Source organism: Puntigrus tetrazona, chromosome 19 (genome assembly GCF_018831695.1).
Source record: "Puntigrus tetrazona isolate hp1 chromosome 19, ASM1883169v1, whole genome shotgun sequence".
NCBI lineage: Eukaryota > Metazoa > Chordata > Actinopteri > Cypriniformes > Cyprinidae > Puntigrus > Puntigrus tetrazona.
In genome coordinates this window covers 1,276,485-1,300,618 of record NC_056717.1, presented here as the reverse complement: position 1 = coordinate 1,300,618, position 24,134 = coordinate 1,276,485, and the positions used below count along the sequence as shown (strand labels likewise).

Genomic DNA, 24,134 nt, shown 5'->3' with positions numbered 1-24,134 from the left:
TGTTGATTCAATCAGATTAGTTGTCCGGTCGGAAAAGAAAAAAAATTCTTTTTCACTTGTCTCAAGCATTAATGTCGAGTTCTATTACTGGATGTATAATTCAACCCACTAGAGTACGCTGTGTTACTCACCACAGCTAAAATCCACCCGCATTTTGGCATGTTGTTAATAAATGCAGTTAGAGGCATCTATAAAGTTGGACCAATTTCTCTTACGATCTATCGATCTGTAGTAAAAAAAATATAAATAACTAAATAAAAAAATATATTATATTATAAAATATTATTGTACAATTTAAAGTAACTATTGTTATCAGTATATTTTTATGGAAGTAGTTTTGATTACTTTATAGTTTCTGTGTCAACTTTTTTAATTCAACCCCACCACAACACACACACACACACACACACAAATGCAAATGGCAATTACACTAATACATGTAATGCAAAACATGATTATTTTATCAAAGTGTCAACCCATCAGACTTTTGGTCTGATAGTGAAGTGACATTTCAATAAATGGAGCTCAAGGAATGCTAGATTTATACAATATTTATAATAAATGTTTGACATTAAACTTTTTTTTCATTTTGATGATATGTTCTACATTGACAGGCAGACAATGGAAAAAATAAAATTTACAAGAAGTTTGTGGAAAAATCATAAATTAATACCACTGGTTTCAAACAATTCCTTGGTAAGCTATTTTTTTCTTTTCATTTCCAGCCTGTTTTGCTCCATGTCTCAAGAATCAGGGTGCTGACATGAGAGAGAAACCAGCGAACTGCTACTTTCACAAACACACACACACCGCACACACACAGACGTTTGTCACTCTCTATCTGTGTCCTCACTTTGACAGCTGAACCAAGAAGGCTGCAGACATACTGAAGTTCTCTAATCGGCTGACTTGGCGACCATGTCGCTCTGATTGCCACAGCAATTAGAAGTCTGGCAGATAGATTGCGTCTGCTGGTTGAGACCTGACCAAAAAGAAATCCTTCTTTTGGTCCGGTCTCAACCAGCAGACAGGCAACAGAAAATATAGATTACAGGGATTACACCAAACAATACAGAAGTAACAATCCACCTCAGGCGATCGCCTGTTTTGTGAAAAACAGAACCAAACAAAACACCTTTTTGAACTTTGGTATATAAGCGGCAAAAGAAATTATTTTCTAAAGGAAAAATGTAAATGTTACAAGACAAAATGTAAAATTATGATATTTAAGTGAGAATGACATAAGACTTTATCTCGTAATTTCTATTTTTGCAATTATGACTTAGTATGTCATTTGCAGATATCTTTCTCACAATTAAAACTGTCAAGTATCTCATCGTTTTGAATTTTACAGTATCATTTTTCTTATCTGGCTAAAATGGTCATCCATGCAAATAACAGTAAAAACAGAGCTAAAGTTTCTCCAAGTTTCTAATTCTAAATGAAACCCTGAATCTAAGAAAAGTCAGTGTGAGATGATCAGACTCGAGACCAAATAACAAATGCAACCAACTGGAATTTATTCCAGGAGTGTAATATTTAGGTGTAGAGTTTCAGAACAAAAAATAACCAGAATGCCCGAGGAATATCACCACAGGGACGCCTTTGCAAGCACTGTTAAAAGAAGTTCACATTGTTGTTGAAAACCACAGAATGAAAGATGGCGCTTCAGCTTTAAACATCGAAACTCTGAAAACTCCAGTAACTGGAGTCGAGTCGAGCGCTATTCAGTCTAGGTGATGTCCTGAAGGCTAGAGCAAAACACACTCTCACACTCCATGCCTCCTGCAAAAGTGAGCCACAGATCTGTCACAAGCACAGACCTGCAGAGACATTACCCCTTTGTCATAGGCGGTTCAAGAACAGCTCTGTGTTCCAGCTGGCATTTGAGGTTGCCAGGTGACAAGGTGAAGCTCTGCTTCAGCAGGACACATCTACATTCACCGAGAGGTCTGGCCGAGGCGCGCCGTGACAGCTCTCCTTTCCTCGCCCCCTCGACACAACCCCATCCTTCCTCTGGTTCCAGAAGAGCACAAGTCTTGACTGCTAAGTCACTGTCTCTCTCTCACAGCCAGGTTGCCAAGTTCCTTTTCATATCCTTCTCCCATATAGCAAATTCTTTGTCCATCCTGGTCTCAAGGTCTTAACTCTTTCTCCCACCGCTACATTTTGTCTCTGTGACCTCGGTAAACCTCCAGAGATGGAAGATTTGGTATAGAACCAGACTCACAGCTTTTTTTTTTTTTTTTTTTTTTTTTGAAAGAGCGACCGTGATCTGCAGCGTGTGTCTTCTCTAGAGATCTTGCTTGTTCCTTGAAGCAGCTTTCTTTACCCGAGCTTCTTATGCTTCTCAGTACAACATGGTAAGTTGTAGGCAACTCGGCTGGGCGTAAATGCTGTGTGAAAGTGCGCAATAAATTCTGAAGAAAAAGTCTAACAGGTAGAAATAGGTTAGGTTTAGTTCGGAAGAAAGCGGTTTGGGTTATTAATATTTACGTCTAGTTGGCAGTTTAATTAAAAGCGAGTCACAAATATAGAATTACTCTGCAGCTGTGTTGCTTCTTTTCTCAGCATGAGGCTGAGTTGTAAAGCCCTTTTCCAAAGCTTCTGCGATAACCTGCTGGCTTCTGAGAAAATGTTAATGGAGGATAGTGGAGCTTCAGCCCTCTCTAGTGGTGCCATTGTGAAATGATCAAAGACGCTCTTTGTTTCTGCGGAGAGTACGCTATGATCTCCAGTGATGAAGATAGACTACATAGTGGCATACTCTTCTGAACCATAGTCCTGCTGCTATTAATAAGTCACAAAACTGCTCAAGTGTGTTTTAAGATTATAATTTATCAAAAGAATCAGAACAAACAATTAAACAAACAAACGAATAAACAAATAATTTATTTGTTTATTATAATTACTCCTCTCTCTCTGTTGTTGCAGTATTTTCACAGTAATGAAGTACACATTTTTTGAAATGCAAAAAAATAAAACCACTGCATAAAATAAATGAGAAATTCAAAGGAAGTTATATTTAATTGCTAGTTTATATAAAATGTATTATTATATAAATGTCTGGAGTTAGTAAAATTTTTCTTTAATTAATTAACACTTTTATTTAGCAAGGGAATAATAAATTAATGAAAATGTTAAAGACTTATAAATTGTTACAGTATATATATAAATATATATATTTATATATAAGTAAATATATATATTTATATAAGTAAATAATATATATATATATATATATATATATATATATATATATATATATATATATATATATATATATATTTAGCTCTTTTGAAATTTCTATTCGTCAAAGAAAAAAGAAAAGAATAAAAATAAGCATGATTTCTCAAGGACCATGTTTCCTTCTATTTATCTACAAAAAAATACAGATCAGTTTAAATTTTACTTATATTTGAACAGATTATTATTTTTCACATAACTATATGCATGTATTTATTTGATTATTTATTCTAATCAAATAAATGTAGCTTTAAATGAGCATATCAGCTTTTTCAAAAACAGTCATCAACTGTAATCATCAATCACCGACTGTCAAACAATCATAAAATAGACCCCAAAAGGTTGTAAATTAATAATCAGACATGTAATTACTAGGCGTCAACAATAATCAAGAGGTGGACATTTATTGATAAGCAATAAAAAAGTCTATTATGTAATTATCATTTAACTTAATAACTTAATAAACAGTGAACCACCACTGAAAATAATGTAAATCAGAACGTAACAGTATTTGGTGTAATGAGAACCTTTGGTTAGAGAATGTATGTAATCTTTTTTTATTTTTTGTAAATGAGAGTCAGGTTCACAGTCAATGAGGGCATAGGATACAGGGTCATACAGCATTTATAATTCCATGTTTTATGTATCACTGTGAGAAACAGGCATTGGGGCACTTGCTGACAATGTTTATACCTAGGTCATAAAAAGGCATAAATCCTGGTCTGTATTCAAAATGTCAGACGTTTCATCTAAAATGTTTCACCACGGGTCTTAGGGTCTATCCAGCGGCCTGGTAAAGAACCTCTACAAGGTTAGCAATTTAAACACAACTGTGGGCAAATTTGGACAAAGAGAGGTGGGAAGGAGATCAAGCCAAGCTAGTTTGGAAAAACACAGAAACATGCCAAATCAGTGGGGACCACAGCAAAAATATGTTCTGCCTAAGCTGTTACGTGTTATAGGTAAACACGAACTTGCAGTGCTGTATATATCTGTATGCAAACTCTCACAGATGGGTACCGTGAGGCAGGCTGACAGCCCGAGGCATTATATTTGAAAACAAACTCCTTTTGACAGCGGAGGTGAAAGTTGTATCCAATTACTCTCGGAGAACCTACTCAGAAGCAACATGACAAATATCCGTGCATATTCACCCACATACACACCAGACTGTAACCATGGAACCACCAGCCTGCAGAAAGAAATAGAGCTTCAACCCACTGCACCCTCAGCTACTTTGTCCTTGTCCATTGTTAGACGCAGTCCTCTTCCTTCTTCTATGTTTATATCTGCGCTAACTCATTTCCAGCCGTATGATGCGAATCTCCTCATGAAAGACTTGACTTAGCGATCCACCCTTCGGAGGAATGCTGTTTTTAGTTTAAGTGCGGTTTATAAATAAAACACTAGCTCATAAACACTTTCGGTTTGACTGCTCCTGGTTGTTAGTGTTGATTTTATTCACTCCGATTCTGCCGTGTTTTTTAGACGATAGGTAGTTTTATGTGTGACGGTGTAAAGAAAGAATAGCCAACTTTATTCAGGATACACCATAAATGTGGCATGTCAAATATCAATAAAAATATTGAAAATGTAGTCTGGCTTTATGAGAATTCAGTTAACGCAGCAATATAAGATGACGACTCTACATTTCTATACTAGAGACTACTAGATGTTATTTCATGCAAAGTGCTTCTGTTATTGCACCGAGCAAAGACATACACACCCACACACACCTACAGATACCGTACACACACCTATAAATAAACAAAAAAAATGCTGTCCTGTGATCTTCTATTGAAGTTTGTTTGGTTTTAAACCAGTCTGGGTAACTTTATTAAACTATTGTTACTGTGCCAGTGTTGCCCGAAGCGACTTACAATATCAAATCCTCTACAGTGTAAAGATAAATGATGGGATTTCGTTTCAGTTTAACACTCGCGTTTGGCTTCATTTGGCGTAAACACAGGTGAGTCGTCATAGATGTAATCTGACACAGCCTTACAGCAAAATCAAGTCTTTCTAGATTGTCAAGCGAAGACCGAGCTTTGCCTTGTGATTCCAGTGAAGTACTAACAGCTCACATTATAAGCCTCTGAATCCTAAAAGGTAAGGACATATGATTTTATATCTGCAAAAACAACAAGGACAACAAAAACTAGTTCGATTTTTTGATCTTCACACTCTAACTTAAACCGTAAGATACATTGTACATGTAAGATACATGAGTAAATCGTGACATTTCTATGGAATTTTTGTAAAAAGATCATCCGTCAAATGGAACAAAAAGAAACCGAAACAATGAGAACTATTTTAAGGTCTGTAACCATCTTAATAATGTTTTGACGCAGTACTGTTCCACACATTCATGCAGACCTATAATACAAAAATAACTCACATCGGCTCAATATATAATCATATGCTCAGACTGAATGGTTTTATAGACAGAGCTAAACAGTGCGATTTTCTAAATTTGTCAGCTTAAATCTACAGACTGACTGTGACTTTTATTATAGCATAAACTTCTCTAGATTGTAAATAAATAATTGAATAAAAACGTGTAGTGTATTCCAACCTTTACAAATTACAAGCTGCAAATGTCTCGCTTTTAATGAAAACAGACTGATTGACCACTGTAAAAGACTCTGAACAGATAAAAACTAAGTAGAACTGAAATAGATTAGCACTGGCTACGCTTACAGTTTATTTTGCGCTTTCCTGACAAGGCATCAACATGTGACATATAAAAGCTTTGACAAAGTTTAAGAAAATGAAAGCCTCTCAAGAAGAAGGCACCCACCACGCACATATAAAATAGCTAATTATTATTTAAAGTTATTTATTGCTCCATGATCCTCAAAAGATAAACAGCGGTGTTGCCAAGAGGCCATTGTGATTCTGAACAAAGAGACCTCGTATAATGAAAACAATAGAACAAGAAACCAAAAGTACAAGGCAGGGAAATTTTGGAATTTTTGAGTTAGAGCTTTAATTTATAAAAGTAAAGATAATATAAATGTTTTGTTTTACATACTATTTCTCACCATTCAATAACTTCATCAAACCATCAAATTTGCTTTCATTACATTTGAAATCTGCATTAAGGCAGTCAAGCCTGGTTCGAGATTAGATGCACCGATATGTAATATGTAATATTCCATAATTATTATTTGCAAAACTAAATACTACTTGTTTTAAAAAGCATGACATGGATATTCATTTTAATATTTTCCAAAATATTACATTAACCAAATTTATTTATTATGGTTTATAAAGATGACCTACACGCACTTCTAAAACCGATATGATTATTGGGCATTCCTGTCCCAGATACTGCCACTGAATTAATTTTTTTTTTTAGGATTAACATCCTGGTATGAGTAAGACATCTGTTTGGGGTGGCAGACATGAACTGGTTGTCCTTGAAGGTCTTGCTTGGTAGGGTTAGCCAATACTCTACAGTCTTTGGCCGTGTCTGGCTCTCTGTGGTGTTTGTCTTCCGGATCCTGGTGTTTGTGGTGGCTGTTCAGCAGGTGTGGAACGATGAACAAAAAGACTTCATCTGCAACACCGCCCAGCCGGGTTGCGCTAACGTTTGCTATGACAACTTTTCCCCATCTCCCACATCCGTCTGTAGGCCCTCCAGATCATTTTGTCACTTGCCCGTCTCTCATGGTGGTCGCTCACGTCAAAGTATCGTGAAATGAAGGATCAAAGGTACACAGGAGTCCACGAGGCGAACACCTGTACGCCAACCCAGGAAAAAAGCAGCGGAGGGCTGTGGTACACCTACATACTCAGCCTGGTGTTTAAAGCTGGCTTTGATGCAGGCTTCCTCTACATTTTGTCGTCGTTTATAAATTCGACATGCCAAACGTCACCAAATGCACTGTGGATCCTTGTCCAAATACAGTGGACTGTTACATCTCACGTCCTACAGAGAAAATCTTCACTCTCTTCATGGTGGTCACTTCTTCGGTGTGCATCTTCATGTGTATCTGTGAGATATTCTATCTGGTGATCAAAAAAGTTCGCAAGTATCTGCGCAAACAGCAGGAACTTATGGCAAAGCCCAATTACATAAGAGGTGGATCCTACAGCTTCATCAAACCAGAATCTCAGCAACTTTAAAAAGCGAAGGCAACTGGGGAGAAGGACTGAGAACCGGTGTACTTATGGTCAGACTCAATCTAGCACAATGAACACCGATAAGACACAGCAGATCTTGGTAATAATATAGATATTTCAATGGTACGATTTTGTTCTGGTAAATAATCATTTAAATGGAAAATGATAAGTCATTAGAGTGGGCTACTCTTAAGTCTGAGCTCATCCACAAAATACTGGTAAAAGACACTAGAGAGCTGGACTGCACTGAACTTGGTTAGCTTTTTGTGTGTGTATGTGTGTGTGTGTATTATTGTAATATTGTTTACGTAAATCATGTTTTCAAAAGCAAGAGTGTCCTAGGCTATTTGTCCTGTATACTGTGTTTGTCCTTGTTTATGCTGTGTTTGTCCTTAGTATTTAATAGTACATAAATCAGCAATAAGTACTCCATATCTGTCCATATTTTATTTCGAAATATCACAGTTGCAATTCACAGGAATCTGACAAGATTTACATTTATTAAACGTATATAATTAAGTAAACTGGCCAGTGTTTTGTTGAAGAGTCACAGATATCCTGATTCAATTCAGATGCGTATTCAAAATATGTAAACCGTATGTTCTCCATAACAAGGTTTCCTGATCTGACCTTTTATGATAGTAAGTGCACAAAGTTGTCACGTCTTTAAAGGGGCATAACACACAGTTTCACTCAATCTCATGTTAATCTTGAGTGACTATAGAGTAGCACTGCATCCTTCATATCTCAAAAAGTCGTTTTATCATAATTATAAATTGAAGGTACAGCTTTTACAATTCTCTCTCAGAAAAAAAGGCGTGCCGACTGGGCGAGCTAAAGAATAACGAGCATTTGAGCACCAATCACTAACAAAAAACAGACTTAATGTGGTTTCATTTCCCGCCTGCAGTTCTGAATCATGACCGGGATTTTTTTTTTTTTTTTTTATTGCTGGGACAGCGCAATCTTTCAGTATCAAACAATGTGCAAATACAGCGTCAAACTGGGCCTAGTTTTTTTAAATGTCAAATAAACAAACTTATGAAACTCCTTCGCTTCCTCTGTAAAGTGCATACGCTATTCAAATAACGCTGGGACCTTTTGGAAAGCTTAAAAATGTTATCTTTTCTTTTACAACCCAAAAACACATTTGTTTAGAGACATTCTTCCCAAGCGAGGCCCGTGTGGTGCAACCGAGTGAAGCCATTGGCGAGGCGATCTTGTTCTCTCTGGTCTATGTCTGCTCAGGCGTGTGCTTCGGAAATGCCCATATATGTTCAATCCGCGACTACATCATACTCGGTCATATGTCAAAATTGTTTTCCATGCATAGCTTGAGAATCCAACTCTGTAACAGTGTACACATCTCTGAATGAAACAGCACACCACCACCCCACCACCCTCCTTTATGATGGGCGATGACCTCCTTTAGTGCCCTGATCTTTAATGTTGCTCAACTTGTCTCAACTTGTCCAGATTCACCCACATGACTCTTGAATGTGTCACAAGAAAACCAGTGCATGAGAGAATGTATAACCATTTTCATTTATAAAAAGGCAAGGAATGAGGAAATGATACATGTTGTTGGTTTTGTTTTGTCGTTTTTAAATATACATGTATGAATTCAAGACAACATCATGCACTTATATTTAAAAGTTTTATTGTCTATTTATTTGCGTTTTGGCTACAGGAACTGTTTCTGTTAACAACATCCAATGCATTTCAGTGCTGCATGTTGCATCTTACAAAAAATCAATCCACACTAAATGAAAATGGGCAGATTATTTATTTGGCAAGGTGTACCCGTTTTTGCACTTTTAAATCACATTAGTAAAAACATCTTATTTTCCCCGATTAACATTGACAAGCTTTTCTGGTAATTAATCAACCAATCTTGCTGGAAATCATTTTACTTTGGCTCGTTTGTTTTGATTTTGATCCCTCTTTCCAATTCCGCTGTGCTTTTTTGCTTCTTCGTTAAAATGTAAAAAAAAGACTTTATTCCATATGCACCATAAATATGGCATCCCAAATGTCCAATGCAAAATATATATGTTATGAAACTTAGCATCTCCTAGAAAAACAAAGCTTTTTTGGGAAAGAAACACTTGTCATAGTCAGGAGAGAACATACAAAAACACTGACCTGAACAAGAATTCCTGTACAGTACATAGATATATATTGGCACTGCCTTCCAGTCTAAAGAGTCAGACACTTCTTGTCAAGTACAAAAGCCTCATACCTCTTACAAATCACAAAAAGGTAAGGACATGCGTGATTTATATTTGCTTAAACTAAAGACACTGTTTTTAAATAGTTGTTACTATGATATGAATCAAGACTCAAATCAGTAAATAGAAAGAATAACAAATAAGAAAAAAAACGAATGCTGACTTATTTGTTTAATTAGTTACAGCTACGTTAAACTTTAAATTAAGATGGGAATATATGCAACATTTAAATGGTTTTAATTTAATTTATTTATTGTGGTTATTAAATCAAGAACACGGTATAAAAAGTGTAACACATTATGTAAACCATTTTAATGTCTAATTTGATTAGATTAGTCAAATGTAGCTTCACAGTGTTCTAAACACAATGCTAAAAGTAAAACAACACTTTCTAATGGTAAATGTTTCAAGGTATACTAATCTTAGCATTTTTTATTACATTGGTAAAAACATCTTTCTTTTTGCCTGAGCTTTCACTTTCACTTTGCCAGAGTTTTTTTAAATTCCTTTTCAATTATGCTGTGCTTTTATTATTATTATTATTATTATTATTTTTTTGCATTAAATAAATTATTTTGAGTTAAAGTATCATTTTAGGATTCACAAAAATGGTGCTTTACTATTTAAAGAACACTTCTTCGATATACCACAGCAAAAATTTGTAGCAAAAACAAGAACAAGTGAACTGTCAGTAATTTCATTTGGTTAGTCGATAGTGGCTTGACAATGTTGTAAAAGACACTTTATAATGATAAGTGTACAAGTGTGAAAGCTGAATACAAACGTACAGCAAATAATTAACTTGCCTTTATTTATTAATGCGTGTAATTAGGTGGGCAGATAAAATAGTTTGTTGATATTGGGCACTGCCTGAATCAAAACAAAAAATAAAAGCCTCCAAAAACAGCTTAGCATCTTAAAGCTGCTTTTATATAGTAACTGCTTTTATATAGTATTCATGTGATGCCATTATAATATCTTTTTTTTAGGATTTGCCTGGTATAAAGAGAGCGTCTGTTTGTGGTGGCGGACATGAACTGGTTGCACCTAGAACTCCTGATTGGTGGGGTAAACAAGTACTCCACCATGGTTAGCCGCCTCTGGCTAATCGTAGTGTTTATCTTCCGTATCCTGGTGTTTGTGGTGGCTGTTCAGCAGGTGTGGTCTGACGAGCATCTAGAATTCATCTGCGACACCACCCAGATAGGCTGTACTCACGTCTGCTACGATCAGTTCTTCCCCATCTCGCACGTCCGTCTTTGGGCTCTTCAGATGATCTTTGTCACTTGCCCGTCTCTGCTGGTGGTGGCTCACGCATGAGTATCGTGAAATAAAGAATAGGAGGTACTCTGCCCACAAGGGTACCCCTGTGTACGCCGATCCAGGGAAGAAGCGTGGAGCCCTGTGGTACACCTACATACTCAGCCTCGTGTTCAAGGCCGGCTTTGATGTGGGCTTTCTCTATATTCTGCACCTCGTTTATGATTTCAACATGCCAAGAGTCGTCAAATGCTCTGAGGAACCTTGTCCAAATACGGTGAACTGCTATAACTCCCGTCCTACAGAGAAGAAAATCTTTACCTGGTTTATGGTGGTCACCTCTGCTATGTGTATATTTTTGTGCATCTGTGAGATACTATACCTCATTACCAAGAAAGTTTTGAAGGGCCTGTGCAAACAGAAAGAAGCAGCTATAGAGGTTGGTCCGAGGTCTCACCCACCTGAAACCACAGCGACATGCACTCTTTGAGCAGGAGTTTTTGTAAATACAGATGTAGTTCAGTGTTTAGATTTTGTCTACAAATGTGATTTTTTTTTTTATTATAATGTATACTTTTTTTCTTTATTAACCCCAAAGGAATGGAAGTGAAACGTGACAAAATGCCCTATAAAATCTGGTGAGAATGTTGTAACGACCAAAATGTAAAATTATATCTAATCTAATTGAATATACAAAAACATACTGTGAATTAAATAAATACATTATTTTCAAATAAAACTAGTTTTGGATTGTGACGAAAAAAGGATATTGCAACCAGGGTCTGTGATTGGGATGACCATAGTCACAACACACAATTATACAGCAAATAGGTGAAGAAACATTCAGAAAAACAGATGAAGAAAACACGAGACTCCGCTCTCACGGAACATGAGAAAAAATAAATGGGACAAAATGCATTACATTTCTTGAAATAACAAGTCTTTATTCACCTGTTTCTTGTGGTTTGTCGTTCAAATTCGTGAAATGAATTACTTCAGATTGCATTAATGTCATGGAAACTTCAAAAAGTGTTGATAAGGCAACTAGTCAAGTGTGTAGGCTACTTAATTACCTGTTACTGTATTCACTGCAGCATTACAGCCAGCATTCGTTTAGCAAATATCGTCAGCGTTTTTCGCTGTTAATACCCAAGCCGACGGCGTTTAATTAAAAACAGAAATACCCCGGTTAGCTCACATTTTTGTGGTGAACAGCACATCCGTGCAAATCGATCTATTAAAAAAATGCTTGCCTTCGTAATCTTTAATCCAAATATGAAAACGTCCCATCCCTTCGAAACAACGGAGGTGTGTTCGATTTAAAGCGGCGCTGATCCACCGATCGCCGCGTGACATCAAAGTACCGCGAGAGCGTTTATATACGGCCATATGGAACCATCAGCTGTCAAACGTTCTCGCGGTACTTTGATGTCTGCGCACCTATCGATCGCTGCGGCGTCGCTTTAAATCAAACACACCTCGGCTTTCTCTGATGACATCTGTTTGCCTGCTTTGGCGGGACTAAAGCTTACTAGCCGGCGCTCACCTACTGCCGTTTTAATTTCAGCAAATCAATTTGAGCGAACGCAAGATTAATATTCATGAACCCAGCAGCTCATTATTCCTAATCCGTTTGTATTGTTATTAGTAGTATTCGTAATTACAATTTTGTTTGTTTATCATAATTATTTTTCGTTTTCCCTCCTTTTTTTTTTTTTATAGAAACGCTAATTGACAAACAAGCAATACCACCAGTCCTAAAGAAGGCTAGTAAAAAAAACATATTTGATGACTAAGCTTAGTCATTAAATATGTTTTTTTACTAACCTAATTATAAATCTATCATTTTTAATGCTAAATTTAAATATCATATTATAATGCTATAGAGTTGATAATATTTATAATAATATATTGAATTGGACAGGCGTATCTCACAGAAACATTAAAATAATGTAGATTAGTGTGTTTTATTTATTCTATTTAGCGTCCTTTTTGTTAATTTAACATATTTATATTCGGGACATCTAAGCTATTTGACACATTTAAATAGTTATTTTCCCTGGTAATTAGCTCTAGTGATGTAAATCAGTTTCTAATTCAGTTACTACTTATGAGAAGTGACTAACTATAACTACTTTCTTTTTTTTTTGTAAGTAAAGTGTCCAACACTGATGATAACAATAATAACTTTTGGAATACCACAGAATGTCACAGGACCTTAGTGTCATTCTCTCTCTTTCCAGTAACGATAGAAATGTTCAGTTTTTGTACACTATTCAGTACGTGTCTGTTCAGATATGGACAATAAAAAAAAAAAAAAAAAAAAAAAAAAAAAACAGCCCCGGTCTCTCATGTTTAGAGACAAAATGTTACATCATCCACATCCTCAACCACCCATTAACAATGTCATAAATATCGTTCTTACCACAATACAACAACTCCATCATCCTCCAAATATGGTTTATAAAACAAAACTTTCCACATCAACAGAGTGACTCATAAGAGCAATTTTCCACGTTTTAACCAGTCAAACAGGCAGCCTTTTGACAAACGTGAAAACGCACCAATCAGCTTCAGGGGGCGGGTCTTAATAAAAACAACAGAATCGCTCCATTTGCCGAAGATTCTCCGCGGAATGAGTTATCAATACGGACAGGTAAAGTCTGTCTTCCGGGTTTAGATATTTTGCTTTTAAACGTTTTTGTATGTCTATATGATTTTCCCACATCTGTGTTGCGGTATAAACTTGTACTGTTCGTGTACAGGAAACTGTGATTCATTATCATGATTCTATGTGTAAACTTTGTTGAACGCCTTTTCAGGCTAGTCGGTTAGCTCGGTAGCTAACGTGAAACATTGTATGTATAATGAGAGAGTGCTGTTCAGTTACGCTTTATAATGTATTAAAAGACCATATGTCGTACATCTTTATTTTACATAATGTCATACAACAAAGATACGACATAGAGACGTGTCATTTAGATGTACCCTACCCTTTACCATAAAATCTTTCACCCCCGTTGTTTCAAGCGGTATCTACTGGTGTAAAATTACAATACAATACAATAATAATAAAGTCTGACTTTAAAAGTATCATGTTGTTTTACAAACCTTCGTGAAACAAAAGAGGAGACGATACAGTCTCCAATCACTTCATTGAATGGAAGAAAAAAATTGTGCAAGTGCATCTTGATTAAATACATAATTCTGTCTACAGTATGTTCTGTATTAATATTCTAAATAATAAATAAAAATCAATATAATTTTAAAAATAAAGACGTGAGGACAAGTAAATGGTGACAGAATTAAATTTTTTGGTAAAGCGCTTTCAACTTTCAATTATTTTTTGTGTGGTATATTTGCTTTTGTTTATGCCATTTAACCACATCTGCTTCTCTGTTGGTGTTTCAGTGCAGTTCAGCTTTTTAAGTTACTCCTGTCTGTTGCAATCCACACTTTTCATTACTTGTTTTTAAAGGGTTATCCGGGACCGGGCGCTCCCCGACACCACCCGCCTCCAGGGGCACCGTATGGAGGTGGTCCCGCTGTTGGACAGTATGGTTCACCTTATGGTGGTGCCCCTCCAGGTCAACAGTATGGTGGAGGGGCTCCATACGGGTCTTATGGTCAGCCTGGTCCAAGAGGACCGTACGGTGGGGGCCAAGCTCCAGGTGGTCCTTACGGAGGCTATGGACAACCTCAGGGAGGACCGTATAGTCAGCAGGCACCTGCAGGTCAGAGGCGTAGGCCTGTTTTGTTTTCACTTGGCTGAGTATCATATTGAGTGTAAATATAGGCTAAGTGTGTGTGTGTGTGTGTGTGTGTTAGTTTATTTTAAGTGTTTAAGTATTTTTAGATGTATGACAAACCTTTATGTATGTAATCACTAAATGGAATTAAAAATAAAGAAATAAATAAAGCTACCCTAAGCGGCATTGGAAAAAAAATGCAACAAAATGTGTAAGAAATTTCTAGATTTGATTTTAAGTATCAAAATACATTTTAGGGCAGCAGTGTACTGTTAAAATGTTTTATTTATGTAATAAAGCAAATGAATGTCATCTCATGGGAATGTGATTGTGTATTTGGAAAGTAGAGGTAGAATAGGAAAGGTGTTTGACAGGTGTGTTTTTTTTTTTTTTTTTTTTTTTAATCAAAATGTTTTCCACAACTTCATACATCTGCTCACGCATCGTAATAGATGTCGGTCCAGCAGGTAAATTTTTCCACATGGTCAGAGGACTGGTAGTCAGCACCTTCGGGCTGGTTTGACTGATGATGTCTGGGTGTCAGGGTTGGCAGCTAAGACAGCGTGAGCCGCTGCCGTTCCATCAGGCGCGCAGTGGCGAGGGCTGTGAATAAAATACGAAAGATAGAAATTTATGAAGGTGCTGCAGACAAGGTCCTTGATCCTCCTGCGCTGCAGCTGTGTCATGCGCCCCTCATTCGGTGACTGATGCTGATACGCCGCAGGATGGCAGAAGCAGCTTGTACTGATCCCGTGCAGAATATGCCCGCGGGAGAATTAGAGTGATGAGTGTGGTAATTCTGAACGAAGGGGTTGGCGTCTGTGTGTCCCTCCGCGTTTATGTCGGTAAGTATTCTGTAATGTCCTGTGGGAAAGGCTGTCAGATTCAAAGGCTGTCCTCTGAACAGTGCTTATCCCTCCCAAGGGATACAGTGACCGTCTGCGCTTCAACAAATTGCACAACTTATTCTCGTCCCTCTTGGGATCGAGGCGACACTTCGCCGACAGCCCGCGCTTGTTCACATTGAACCCATTTCCAGCATGTTCTTCGAAACTGACCTGTAGCACTGCTTGTACTTTTCATCACCATCATCTCGCTGTCATTTCGCAACTATCTTTCGCGCGTTTATGTACGCGCTGTGTCTAAAAGCGCTCCATTAAACGTAGAGGAAGCCACATGTCAATATATATTAGCTAATTCAATCCCGGCTGTATACACAAGGGTTATTATCGTTAACCAAAAGTAAAAACCATAAAAGAGATTTAAAATAAACATTAACTGTCAAATTTTCTTTTAGTTTCAGTTGAAGTACTAAAATAGCTAAAACTAAAAGCTAAAAAAATTGATAAATTAATATATTATAGTTTACATCAGTACTTTGAATCAGCTCTAACTTTTTCAAAGTAATTTTTTAAGTATCCGATTGCTCTTATTTTTTTCTGTAGTTTAATTAGTTTGCTTCTAGCGTAGTTGTACTAAATACTGTATTGAACAATTTAGTTATGCAAAAAAAATAAATATGTATACATGTATATGTTCATGTTTTTGAATGTAACTATCTGCCTTTAAATATTTTGGTCTGTAAAGACAATCGTTCCACTGTTTAAGGTTGACATGGTTTCATTTCTAAATACTAATTAGACCTGTGGTTAACTATGGTTAAATGATTTGTTTTGAACTGACTGAATCATCTCATATCAACAGAAGTAAAGACATACATTTGCATCCAACTCATTAATGCAGTCTGTTTTCATGTTCTAGGTAACATTCCACCGGTGTGAACCCGAGGCCTACCAGTGGTTTTCATCTGTGGATACAGATCGTAGTGGCTACATTAATGCAAAAGAACTGAAGCAAGCACTCATGAACTCCAACAACTCCTTATTCAATGACGAAACCTGCATGATGATGCTCAGTGAGTGCTGCCATTGTTAACACAACCCTCCTGACAACAACGTATTTTCAAATGGATGCTTGTATCTCTATTTCACTAAATAACAGAATGCTGCTGTGTCACTTAAACAATGCATTCATTTGATTAGTTCTCAAGTGCCCAAGGAAGCTGAAGCAAGACTCAGTGCTTTGTTTTCATTTGCAGATATGTTTGACAAAACCAAAGCGGGGCGTGTAGATGTATTTGGTTTCTCTGCGCTGTGGATGTTTCTGCAGCAGTGGAGAAGCGGTATTCCAACAGTTCGACCGTGACCGATCCGGATCTATTAACAGCAATGAGATGCACCAGGGTGAGTAGACTAGAGGTCAAGAGACGGACCCAAGATATAACACATTTGCAGTAAAGGTCACATGTTCACACTGTTACGACAACATTCACTAAGTTCCCTTGCTGTATTCAGGTTACAATATGTACTTGTTTGACAGTGGTGAGACAAATTCACTGGCCATAAATATTTCTTGCCACTCCATTAACTGTATGTTGCATTTTATGTAAAATACAATGTGTGTGTATATATATATATATATATATATATATATATATATATATATATATATATATATATATATATATATATATCATATTTCTGACAAACAAAAAGTAAAAAAATATTAAGAAAAAAAATATTAAGGAATTTTATCAAGTGTATTTGATTTTACTTAATTTTAGTGTATTTTTCAGTATCATACGATTCTTCAGAAATAATGCTTTCTGTCTTGCTGCTTTATATTTTTTGTAGAAGTCGTGATTTTTTTCAGTATTCTTTGATGAATAGAAAATTCAGAAGAACAGCATGCATTTGGCATTTATTTATTCATTGCGATAATGTAAAACCCAAAACTTTTAAGCAGTACTGTTTCTCCACATTAATTCTGGATAATATAAAAATGACTTTAAATTACTTATGACTTGATAGAAACGACACACGTTGTTGTGGTTCTTGAGGAAAAAAACAAAACTCTTAGTTTCATGTTTTATTTGCCTGCAAAAATGTATCGTTTTCACATTTGTTGCTTAGCTCCAGTGTTACTTTTGTGCTCTTGCTGTTCTATAGCAAAACCCCGTCAATGTGGTTATCACAGTTTTGATCAGCTCACATACATTGATATGTTTGTCCTCAAATCATGATTAATTGATTCGTGTAGCAAACCGCTTATCCTAATCACTTAAAAAATTGCAAAAAGAGATGTTTCGTGCTCATGGTTCCAGGAATTTGCACAATAGATTACAAATAATAGGAATTGGTCAGATTGTCAGAAAAACAAAATAAATAAAAACGAAGAAAAAGCAAAAAAACAGAAATAGTTTAGTGACACACACACACACACACACATGATGTAGCAGTCAAAGGAGCAAGAAAAAGACCGTTGCCGAGCTTGTGAGTTTGTTTCTCATCTAATAATATGGCATTATTTGTAGGGCTGATTTAATTGAGACATCATGAACGATTGCGCTTAAAATAACCTCAAAAACTGTAGCTTTTATCCTGCAGTGTCTTTTTTTATACTCATTGGTTTTGTGTAAAAAAAAAAAAAAAAAGTAACCGTCAGACCAAAATTTCATCTGAAACAATAGTTGAATCCATTATAAAGATATGAATAGGCCTGAAAGTGCATGGCTGATTACTGGTGAGTGACATAGAGTGGAAAACATAGTTTATGTGAAACCAGAGGTTAGCTTTTCCTGGGTTTTGTTTAGTTATTTAAAGAAATTAATGTAGTTTTAATAAGCATGGATTCATTATTTTTTTAAAAAGTGAAATTTATACTGTTACAAAGGTTTGGTTTCAAATAAATGCTGTTTATTTAAACTTTCTTTTTTTCATCAAAGAATACTGACTGAATATGGGATCATGGTTTCTTCCACAAAAAAATGGCAGCTATTTCCATCATTGAAAATGCAAAAAGAAAATTAGCATATTAGTATGATTTCTAAAGGATCACGTGACGCATAAAACTAGAGTATTAGTTTATAGCTTTGCATGACAGAAATGAATAAAAATTTAAAACAAAATATAGAAAAAAAAAGTAATTCAAATGTAAATAATATTTCAGCATATTTTTCACCTTTTTTATTTTGTATTTTTAGCAGATATTCAGCCTTGGTGAGCATAAGAAATTTCTTGAAAACAACAAAAAACAAAACCAGTGATGTTTTTCTTATTTCCCAGCATTATCTCAGATGGGCTACAATCTGAGTCCTCAGTTCATTCAGGAGCTGGTGAACCGTTACTCAACGCGCTCGTGGTGTGAACGGGGTTCTCCAGCTGGATCGCTTCATTCAGGTGTGCACGCAGCTTCAAAGCATGACCCAAGCATTTCGCGAGAAAGACACCGCCATGACCGGCAACGTGAGGATGAATTACGAAGACTTCCTTTCTGGTGCCATCAGCAGACTCATGTGAAGGACTGCATCAGGAATCCAGAAGATGATCTGAGTCTGGATGTACAGCATGACAGTGCCTTTCATTGCAGCTTACCTGATTTGACCATTTATCTGAAAACTATGCTTATCAAGCATCGCCAGTTAATAATTAAAGCACTCGCCGCAAAAGACTCCCATTGTGATGTGGTTGTCTGTAACGCAGCCGTTTATTCAAGACTAAACCGATGCCAAAAATATTAGTGGTACATGTGAATAAAATGACATTAGCTATGCAATCAGCACTATTTACTACTCAGTGGGGGTATGTCATAGAAGTATAATTATATTTGATTTTCTTTGTCAGAATAAACATTTCTTTACTTTAAATGTTTGCAAAAAATTTCTGATCTGATCGTAAATGCTTGAATTGAAAATATGTTTAGGTTTCCCTTCCCAAGGAAATTGCTTTCTGCTTTTTTTAATATGATATTTATGCTCTCTAACCTTTATAACCTTTCCTTAATATATATATATTTGCTTGCGATTAAACAATGTAAAGTAATTCAGTTGTTTTTTTTTTTCCTTTTTACATTTTTAATAAATGTTGTCATTTAAAAAAAATACCTCGTCTAAATTGAGTGTAATACCATATATGTACTACTTCCGTAATGTAATTAAAGTGCTCTATTTTGTGCACTAATTTTGTACTTAATATCTTAAAAATGATTCTTAAGATAAACGTAAGATTCGTAGAGAGTGAAAGATTTAGTTTTTACACTTGTAGCGCACTTAAAACCATATTTATACAATAGTAACTAAATGCATTATAGCATGTTACGATAGATGTTAAAAAGTGCATTTTAGTTCCTAGTCATGGGGTCTCAAAATAGCACAGTTGAATACGCTTAGATGATCTTTAGTCTATCTTAAGAAGACCTAAAAAAATTGTGTCTAGTATATTAAGTACAGAATTAGCGCGCGAAAATAGAGCGCTTTGATACATTATATGTGAATTACAGGTGGACTTGTTTTTTCACCTGGGTGCTCAAAAATGAGCTTCAGGACAAACGCTCCCAGTATGTTTCCACGCTGGTCACTAGGTGTCAGGCTTGCTTAAACAGGACATCCTGTACAGAACTCTTCCCTCCCTGAACGAACGAGACTTGAAAACGTCATTCTGACGTACGGAAACAGCCAATCAAATTGCTGCTTGCGGTGACGCAGAAAGGTAGGAAGTTGAATGGCCTGGACGCAGAGGTATGTGGAGTCGTGCGATTTTATAAGCCCGCGCGAGAACGTTTTAATGAATTTATGAAATACTGCGCACTGCTTTGTCGGCGGATCTCTCCGCTTTCAGGATCATATATAAACGCGTTGAATAAATGCATTTATTTTTGCGCCATTTAACGTTAATACCTCAAGCGTCGACACCGGTACCCTTGTAACGGTCATGCTTTAATACTCAAGTTATGTTTCGTAAACACATTTGGACACGTTAACATAACGCCACTCTCATTCAGTTCCTTTTGCCCAATACAAGCAATATTTCAATACGTACTGTATCTTTGACTCTTTGAAAGCATGCGTTTGTATGTAATCCTTTCATTCGTTGCCGATTAACACAGTATAACGTGATAATAAGGCGATGTTATGCTTTGCCAAAGATGAATAACTTTCAAGAACTTGGACTGGCTTTTTCAGGTTCATGCAGCCATGTGGCCGGTGATCTGGACTGCCATGCGCGCTTACGCGCCCTACGTGACCTTCCCGGTGGCCTTTGTGGTGGGAGCTGTTGGATACCACCTTGAGTGGTTCATCCGGGGAACTCCCAATGCCCCGGGAGAGGAGAGGGGCATTGCAGAGCTACGGGAGGATAGGAAATTAGAGGAACTGACCGGTCGGGACAGCACACAGGTCCTCAGCCTGAAGGACAAACTGGAATTCACACCAAAAGCAGTGCTGGAAAGAAACCGACCGGAGAAGAGCTAAGTTCTGCAAGATCGCGTGTAACGATGTGCAGCTTCTCAGACTTTGGCCTCATTTGTCACCCTCGACGGCCCCTGGGATAGGAACTTTCTTTCATCGAAAAACGTCTTTTGTGGGATCTCGTGTCCGTGTCGCTCGGTTCAGCCGCCCTAATTGCTGTAATATTTACCAGGCCGGTCGGAGCGGTTCGACTGCTGAGAGAATTTCTTACAACTTTCATTCTTTGAAACTTCTTAAAAATCCGTCTTCTGCCCTTAGGCGCGCGGACACATGACTGCATCGCACACGTCCCGACTTGGAGAGCTTTAATAAGTTTTCCCGTTCGTGCTCCCCGTCATATGCTCATGAGACCGAAGCTCAAAGAAAGACCACCTTTGTTAAGTCTTTGGACCGTACGAATAAAAGTGCGTCTATGCGAAGCGGCGCTCGAGTTGGACTAGAAAATGTTAGAACTTTGAGGAGTCCACGCACGCTCTCTCGTTGTGATCTTTTGCTAATTAGTAATAACGAACTCGGTGAATATAGTGGGGAATGGAAGCCGTGTTTAGCCTCGGTGCCCTTTTAGGTTGTGTAAGAATTCTGCGCACACTTGAAATATCGGGGCTATAAGGTTTAGCTTGTATTTCATCCCAATTATCCGTGGGTTTGAGACCTTGTTGCATGTGCGGGACAGTGAACTTGTAGTGTTGCAAAGATCATTACCCATGTAGTGCTTTCCTAAGCATTGTAATGGCTAAAATGTAAGTGATAATTGCACAGCTACCTTTTGTGCCGAAGTGTGTGGCTGGCGCCTTGTGTTCATATATATATATGTATATAATAAATGCAAAGACACGCTTTAATTGTGCACTGCGTTCATCTGATGTTCTTTACAACTTGTTCATGTTGCACGAAAATCATAAAAAAAATGATAAACAGGTCTGGGTGTCAATAGGTTTAGAGCACTATGACTTTTTTTTTTTGATCTAAACTAAAAAGCAGTCATATTGTGAAATGTTTTACTAGGCTGTTTAAAAGAACCAGTTTATATTTTAATGTATTTTACAATGTAATCTAATTTTTAGCGTCGTCACTCAGGTCACACGACCCTCCAGAAATCATGCTAATGTTCTGCGAATAATAAAAACATTCGTTGACTTCTTTCGGGTTTCTTTCGTGAATAGAAAGTGGAAACCGCATTTATCTGAAATAGAAATCTTTTGTAACGTCTTATAAATGTCTTTATCATGGATTAATGCACGCTTGCTAATTAAAAGTGTTATTATACTCCAAGCTTTTGAATTGTATTGTGTGTATATAGTATTACGAAGGCTTTTTTATTTCAGATAAATGCTTGTCTTTGGATCTTTCTATTCATCAAATAATCCTCAAAAAATGTGCTCCACAGCAAATCTGCATATTTACGTGAGGTTTCAGGATAATTTGACATCAGAGGCGGAGTAATGATGCTGAAAATGCAGCTTTGTTAAAAAAATGCATTGTTTTTTTTTAAAGCGTATCCCTGTCAGACCTGCCACCTTCAGGCTACAAGTCCAACTCTCTAAAAATGGTTTTGAGTCGGTGATTTTTGTCTGAGATTGAGTCTGACAACAGCATTAAAGAATAAAAATAAAATAGTATGGCAAGGCAGGTATATTCATATAGCACATTTCATATACAATCATAACTCAAAGTTCTTTACGTTAAAGGATATACAATAAAATACAAAATAATTGCAGCAAGAACTTTTTTAAATGAAAAAAAAAAAAGTATTTAAAATGAAAATCGGTTAGAAAAGAAAATGTTTATACATAAAATGCAGTGCAATCAAATGTCTTGACACTGATTTCGAAGGACAGACCTGTTTTCTGTGCTGTGTGTTCTTTTTCTTTCAGCACACAGCTTAATGGAATCCAGAAGAGCAAGAGCAGAAATCCCCAGAGTGTGCTTAAAAGAAAGTAACCCTAACATTTTCCAGCGTAAGTTGTGCTTCAGTGCTGCCAACAAGCCAGTGAACCTTTATGAGCCCTGATCTAGATTCACATCAGCAAAGTGCAGAGATGCTGCTTGTCTGCCTGCAACACTTCTCTATAAAAGGTTGTATTGGAAGCAATATTTCAGTTGAACTCAGTGAGTGGCTTGAAGTCAGCCCTAAAACATTTACATCACATTTAACACATTCTGCCTCCGTTCTTCCTTCCTTTCTTCCTTCCTTTCTTTCTTTCTTCTTTCTATCTTTCTTTTCTTTCTTTCTATCTTTCTATCTTTCTTTTATCTTTCTATCTTTCTTCCTTTCTATCTTTTATCTTTCTTTCTTCCTTTCTTTCTATCTTTCTATCTTTCTTTCTTTTTCTTTCTTCTTTCTTCCTTTCTTTCTTTTATCTTTCTTATCTTTTCTATCTTTCTATCTTTTATCTTTCTATCTTTCTTTTATCTTTCTATCTTTCTTTTATCTTTCTATCTTTCTTTCTTCCTTTCTATCTTTTATCTTTCTTCCTTTCTATCTTTCTTTTATCTTTCTTTCTGTCTTTCTATCTTTCTTTTTTCTATCTTTTTTCTATCTTTCTTTCTATCTTTTTCTTTTTTCTATCTTTCTTTTTTCTTTCTTTTTTATCTTTCTTTTTTCTATCTTTCTTTTTATCTTTCTTTTTTCTTTCTTTTTTTCTATCTCTCTTTCTATCTTTCTTTTTACCTTTCTTTTTTCTTTCTATCTTTCTATCTATCTTTCTTTTTCTTTCTTTCTTTCTTTTTTCTTTCATCCTTCTTTCTTTTTTTCTTTTTTTTTCATCCCTTCTTTCTTTTTATCCCTTCTTTCATCCCTTCTTTCTTTCTTTTTCTTTTTTTTCTTTCATCCCTTCTTTCTTTTTTATCCCTTCTTTCATCCCTTCTTTCTTTCTTTCTTTCTCTCTTTCTTTCTTCTTTCTTTTTTCTTTCTTTCTTTTCTTTTTCTTTCATCCATTCTTTCTTCTTTTTTTCTTTCTTTCTTTCTTTCTTTCTTTCTTTCTTTCTTTCATCCCTTTTTTCTTTCTTTCATCCCTTTTTTCTTTCTTTCATCCCTTTTTCTTTCTTTCTTTTTATCTTTCTTTTTCTTTCTATCTTTTTCTATCTTTCTTTCTTTCTTTCTTTTTTTCTTTCATTCCTTCTTTTGTTTCTTTCTTTTTTCTTTCATCCATTCTTTCTTTTGTTTTCTTTCATCCCTTTTTCTTTCTTTCATCCCTTTTTCTTTCATTCCTTCTT

The 24,134-nt window shown here is 36.2% G+C and overlaps 2 protein-coding genes and 2 pseudogenes across 2 annotated transcripts; all 4 read left to right on the top strand.

The window, feature by feature from the left end:
- Positions 1–6,611: 6,611 nt before the first annotated feature.
- LOC122323805 lies at positions 6,612–7,377 on the top strand (annotated as a pseudogene).
- Positions 7,378–10,623: 3,246 nt separating this feature from the next.
- LOC122323804 lies at positions 10,624–11,355 on the top strand (annotated as a pseudogene).
- A 2,057-nt stretch (positions 11,356–13,412) lies between these two features.
- Positions 13,413–19,080, top strand: pef1 (penta-EF-hand domain containing 1). Its single transcript, XM_043218225.1, is given in 8 exon segments — positions 13,413–13,521; positions 14,344–14,599; positions 16,376–16,388; positions 16,390–16,529; positions 16,713–16,792; positions 16,794–16,857; positions 18,739–18,806; positions 18,808–19,080. Coding segments are annotated over 8 exon segments (807 nt in total). The 5' UTR covers positions 13,413–13,500; the 3' UTR covers positions 18,973–19,080.
- A 1,029-nt stretch (positions 19,081–20,109) lies between these two features.
- On the top strand, positions 20,110–21,702 carry smim12 (small integral membrane protein 12). Its single transcript, XM_043218224.1, has 2 exons — positions 20,110–20,189; positions 20,634–21,702. The coding sequence occupies exon 2, from the start codon at positions 20,646–20,648 to the stop codon at positions 20,919–20,921; it is 276 nt and encodes a 91-aa protein (XP_043074159.1). The 5' UTR covers positions 20,110–20,189; positions 20,634–20,645; the 3' UTR covers positions 20,922–21,702.
- The last annotated feature ends 2,432 nt before the right edge of the window (positions 21,703–24,134 follow it).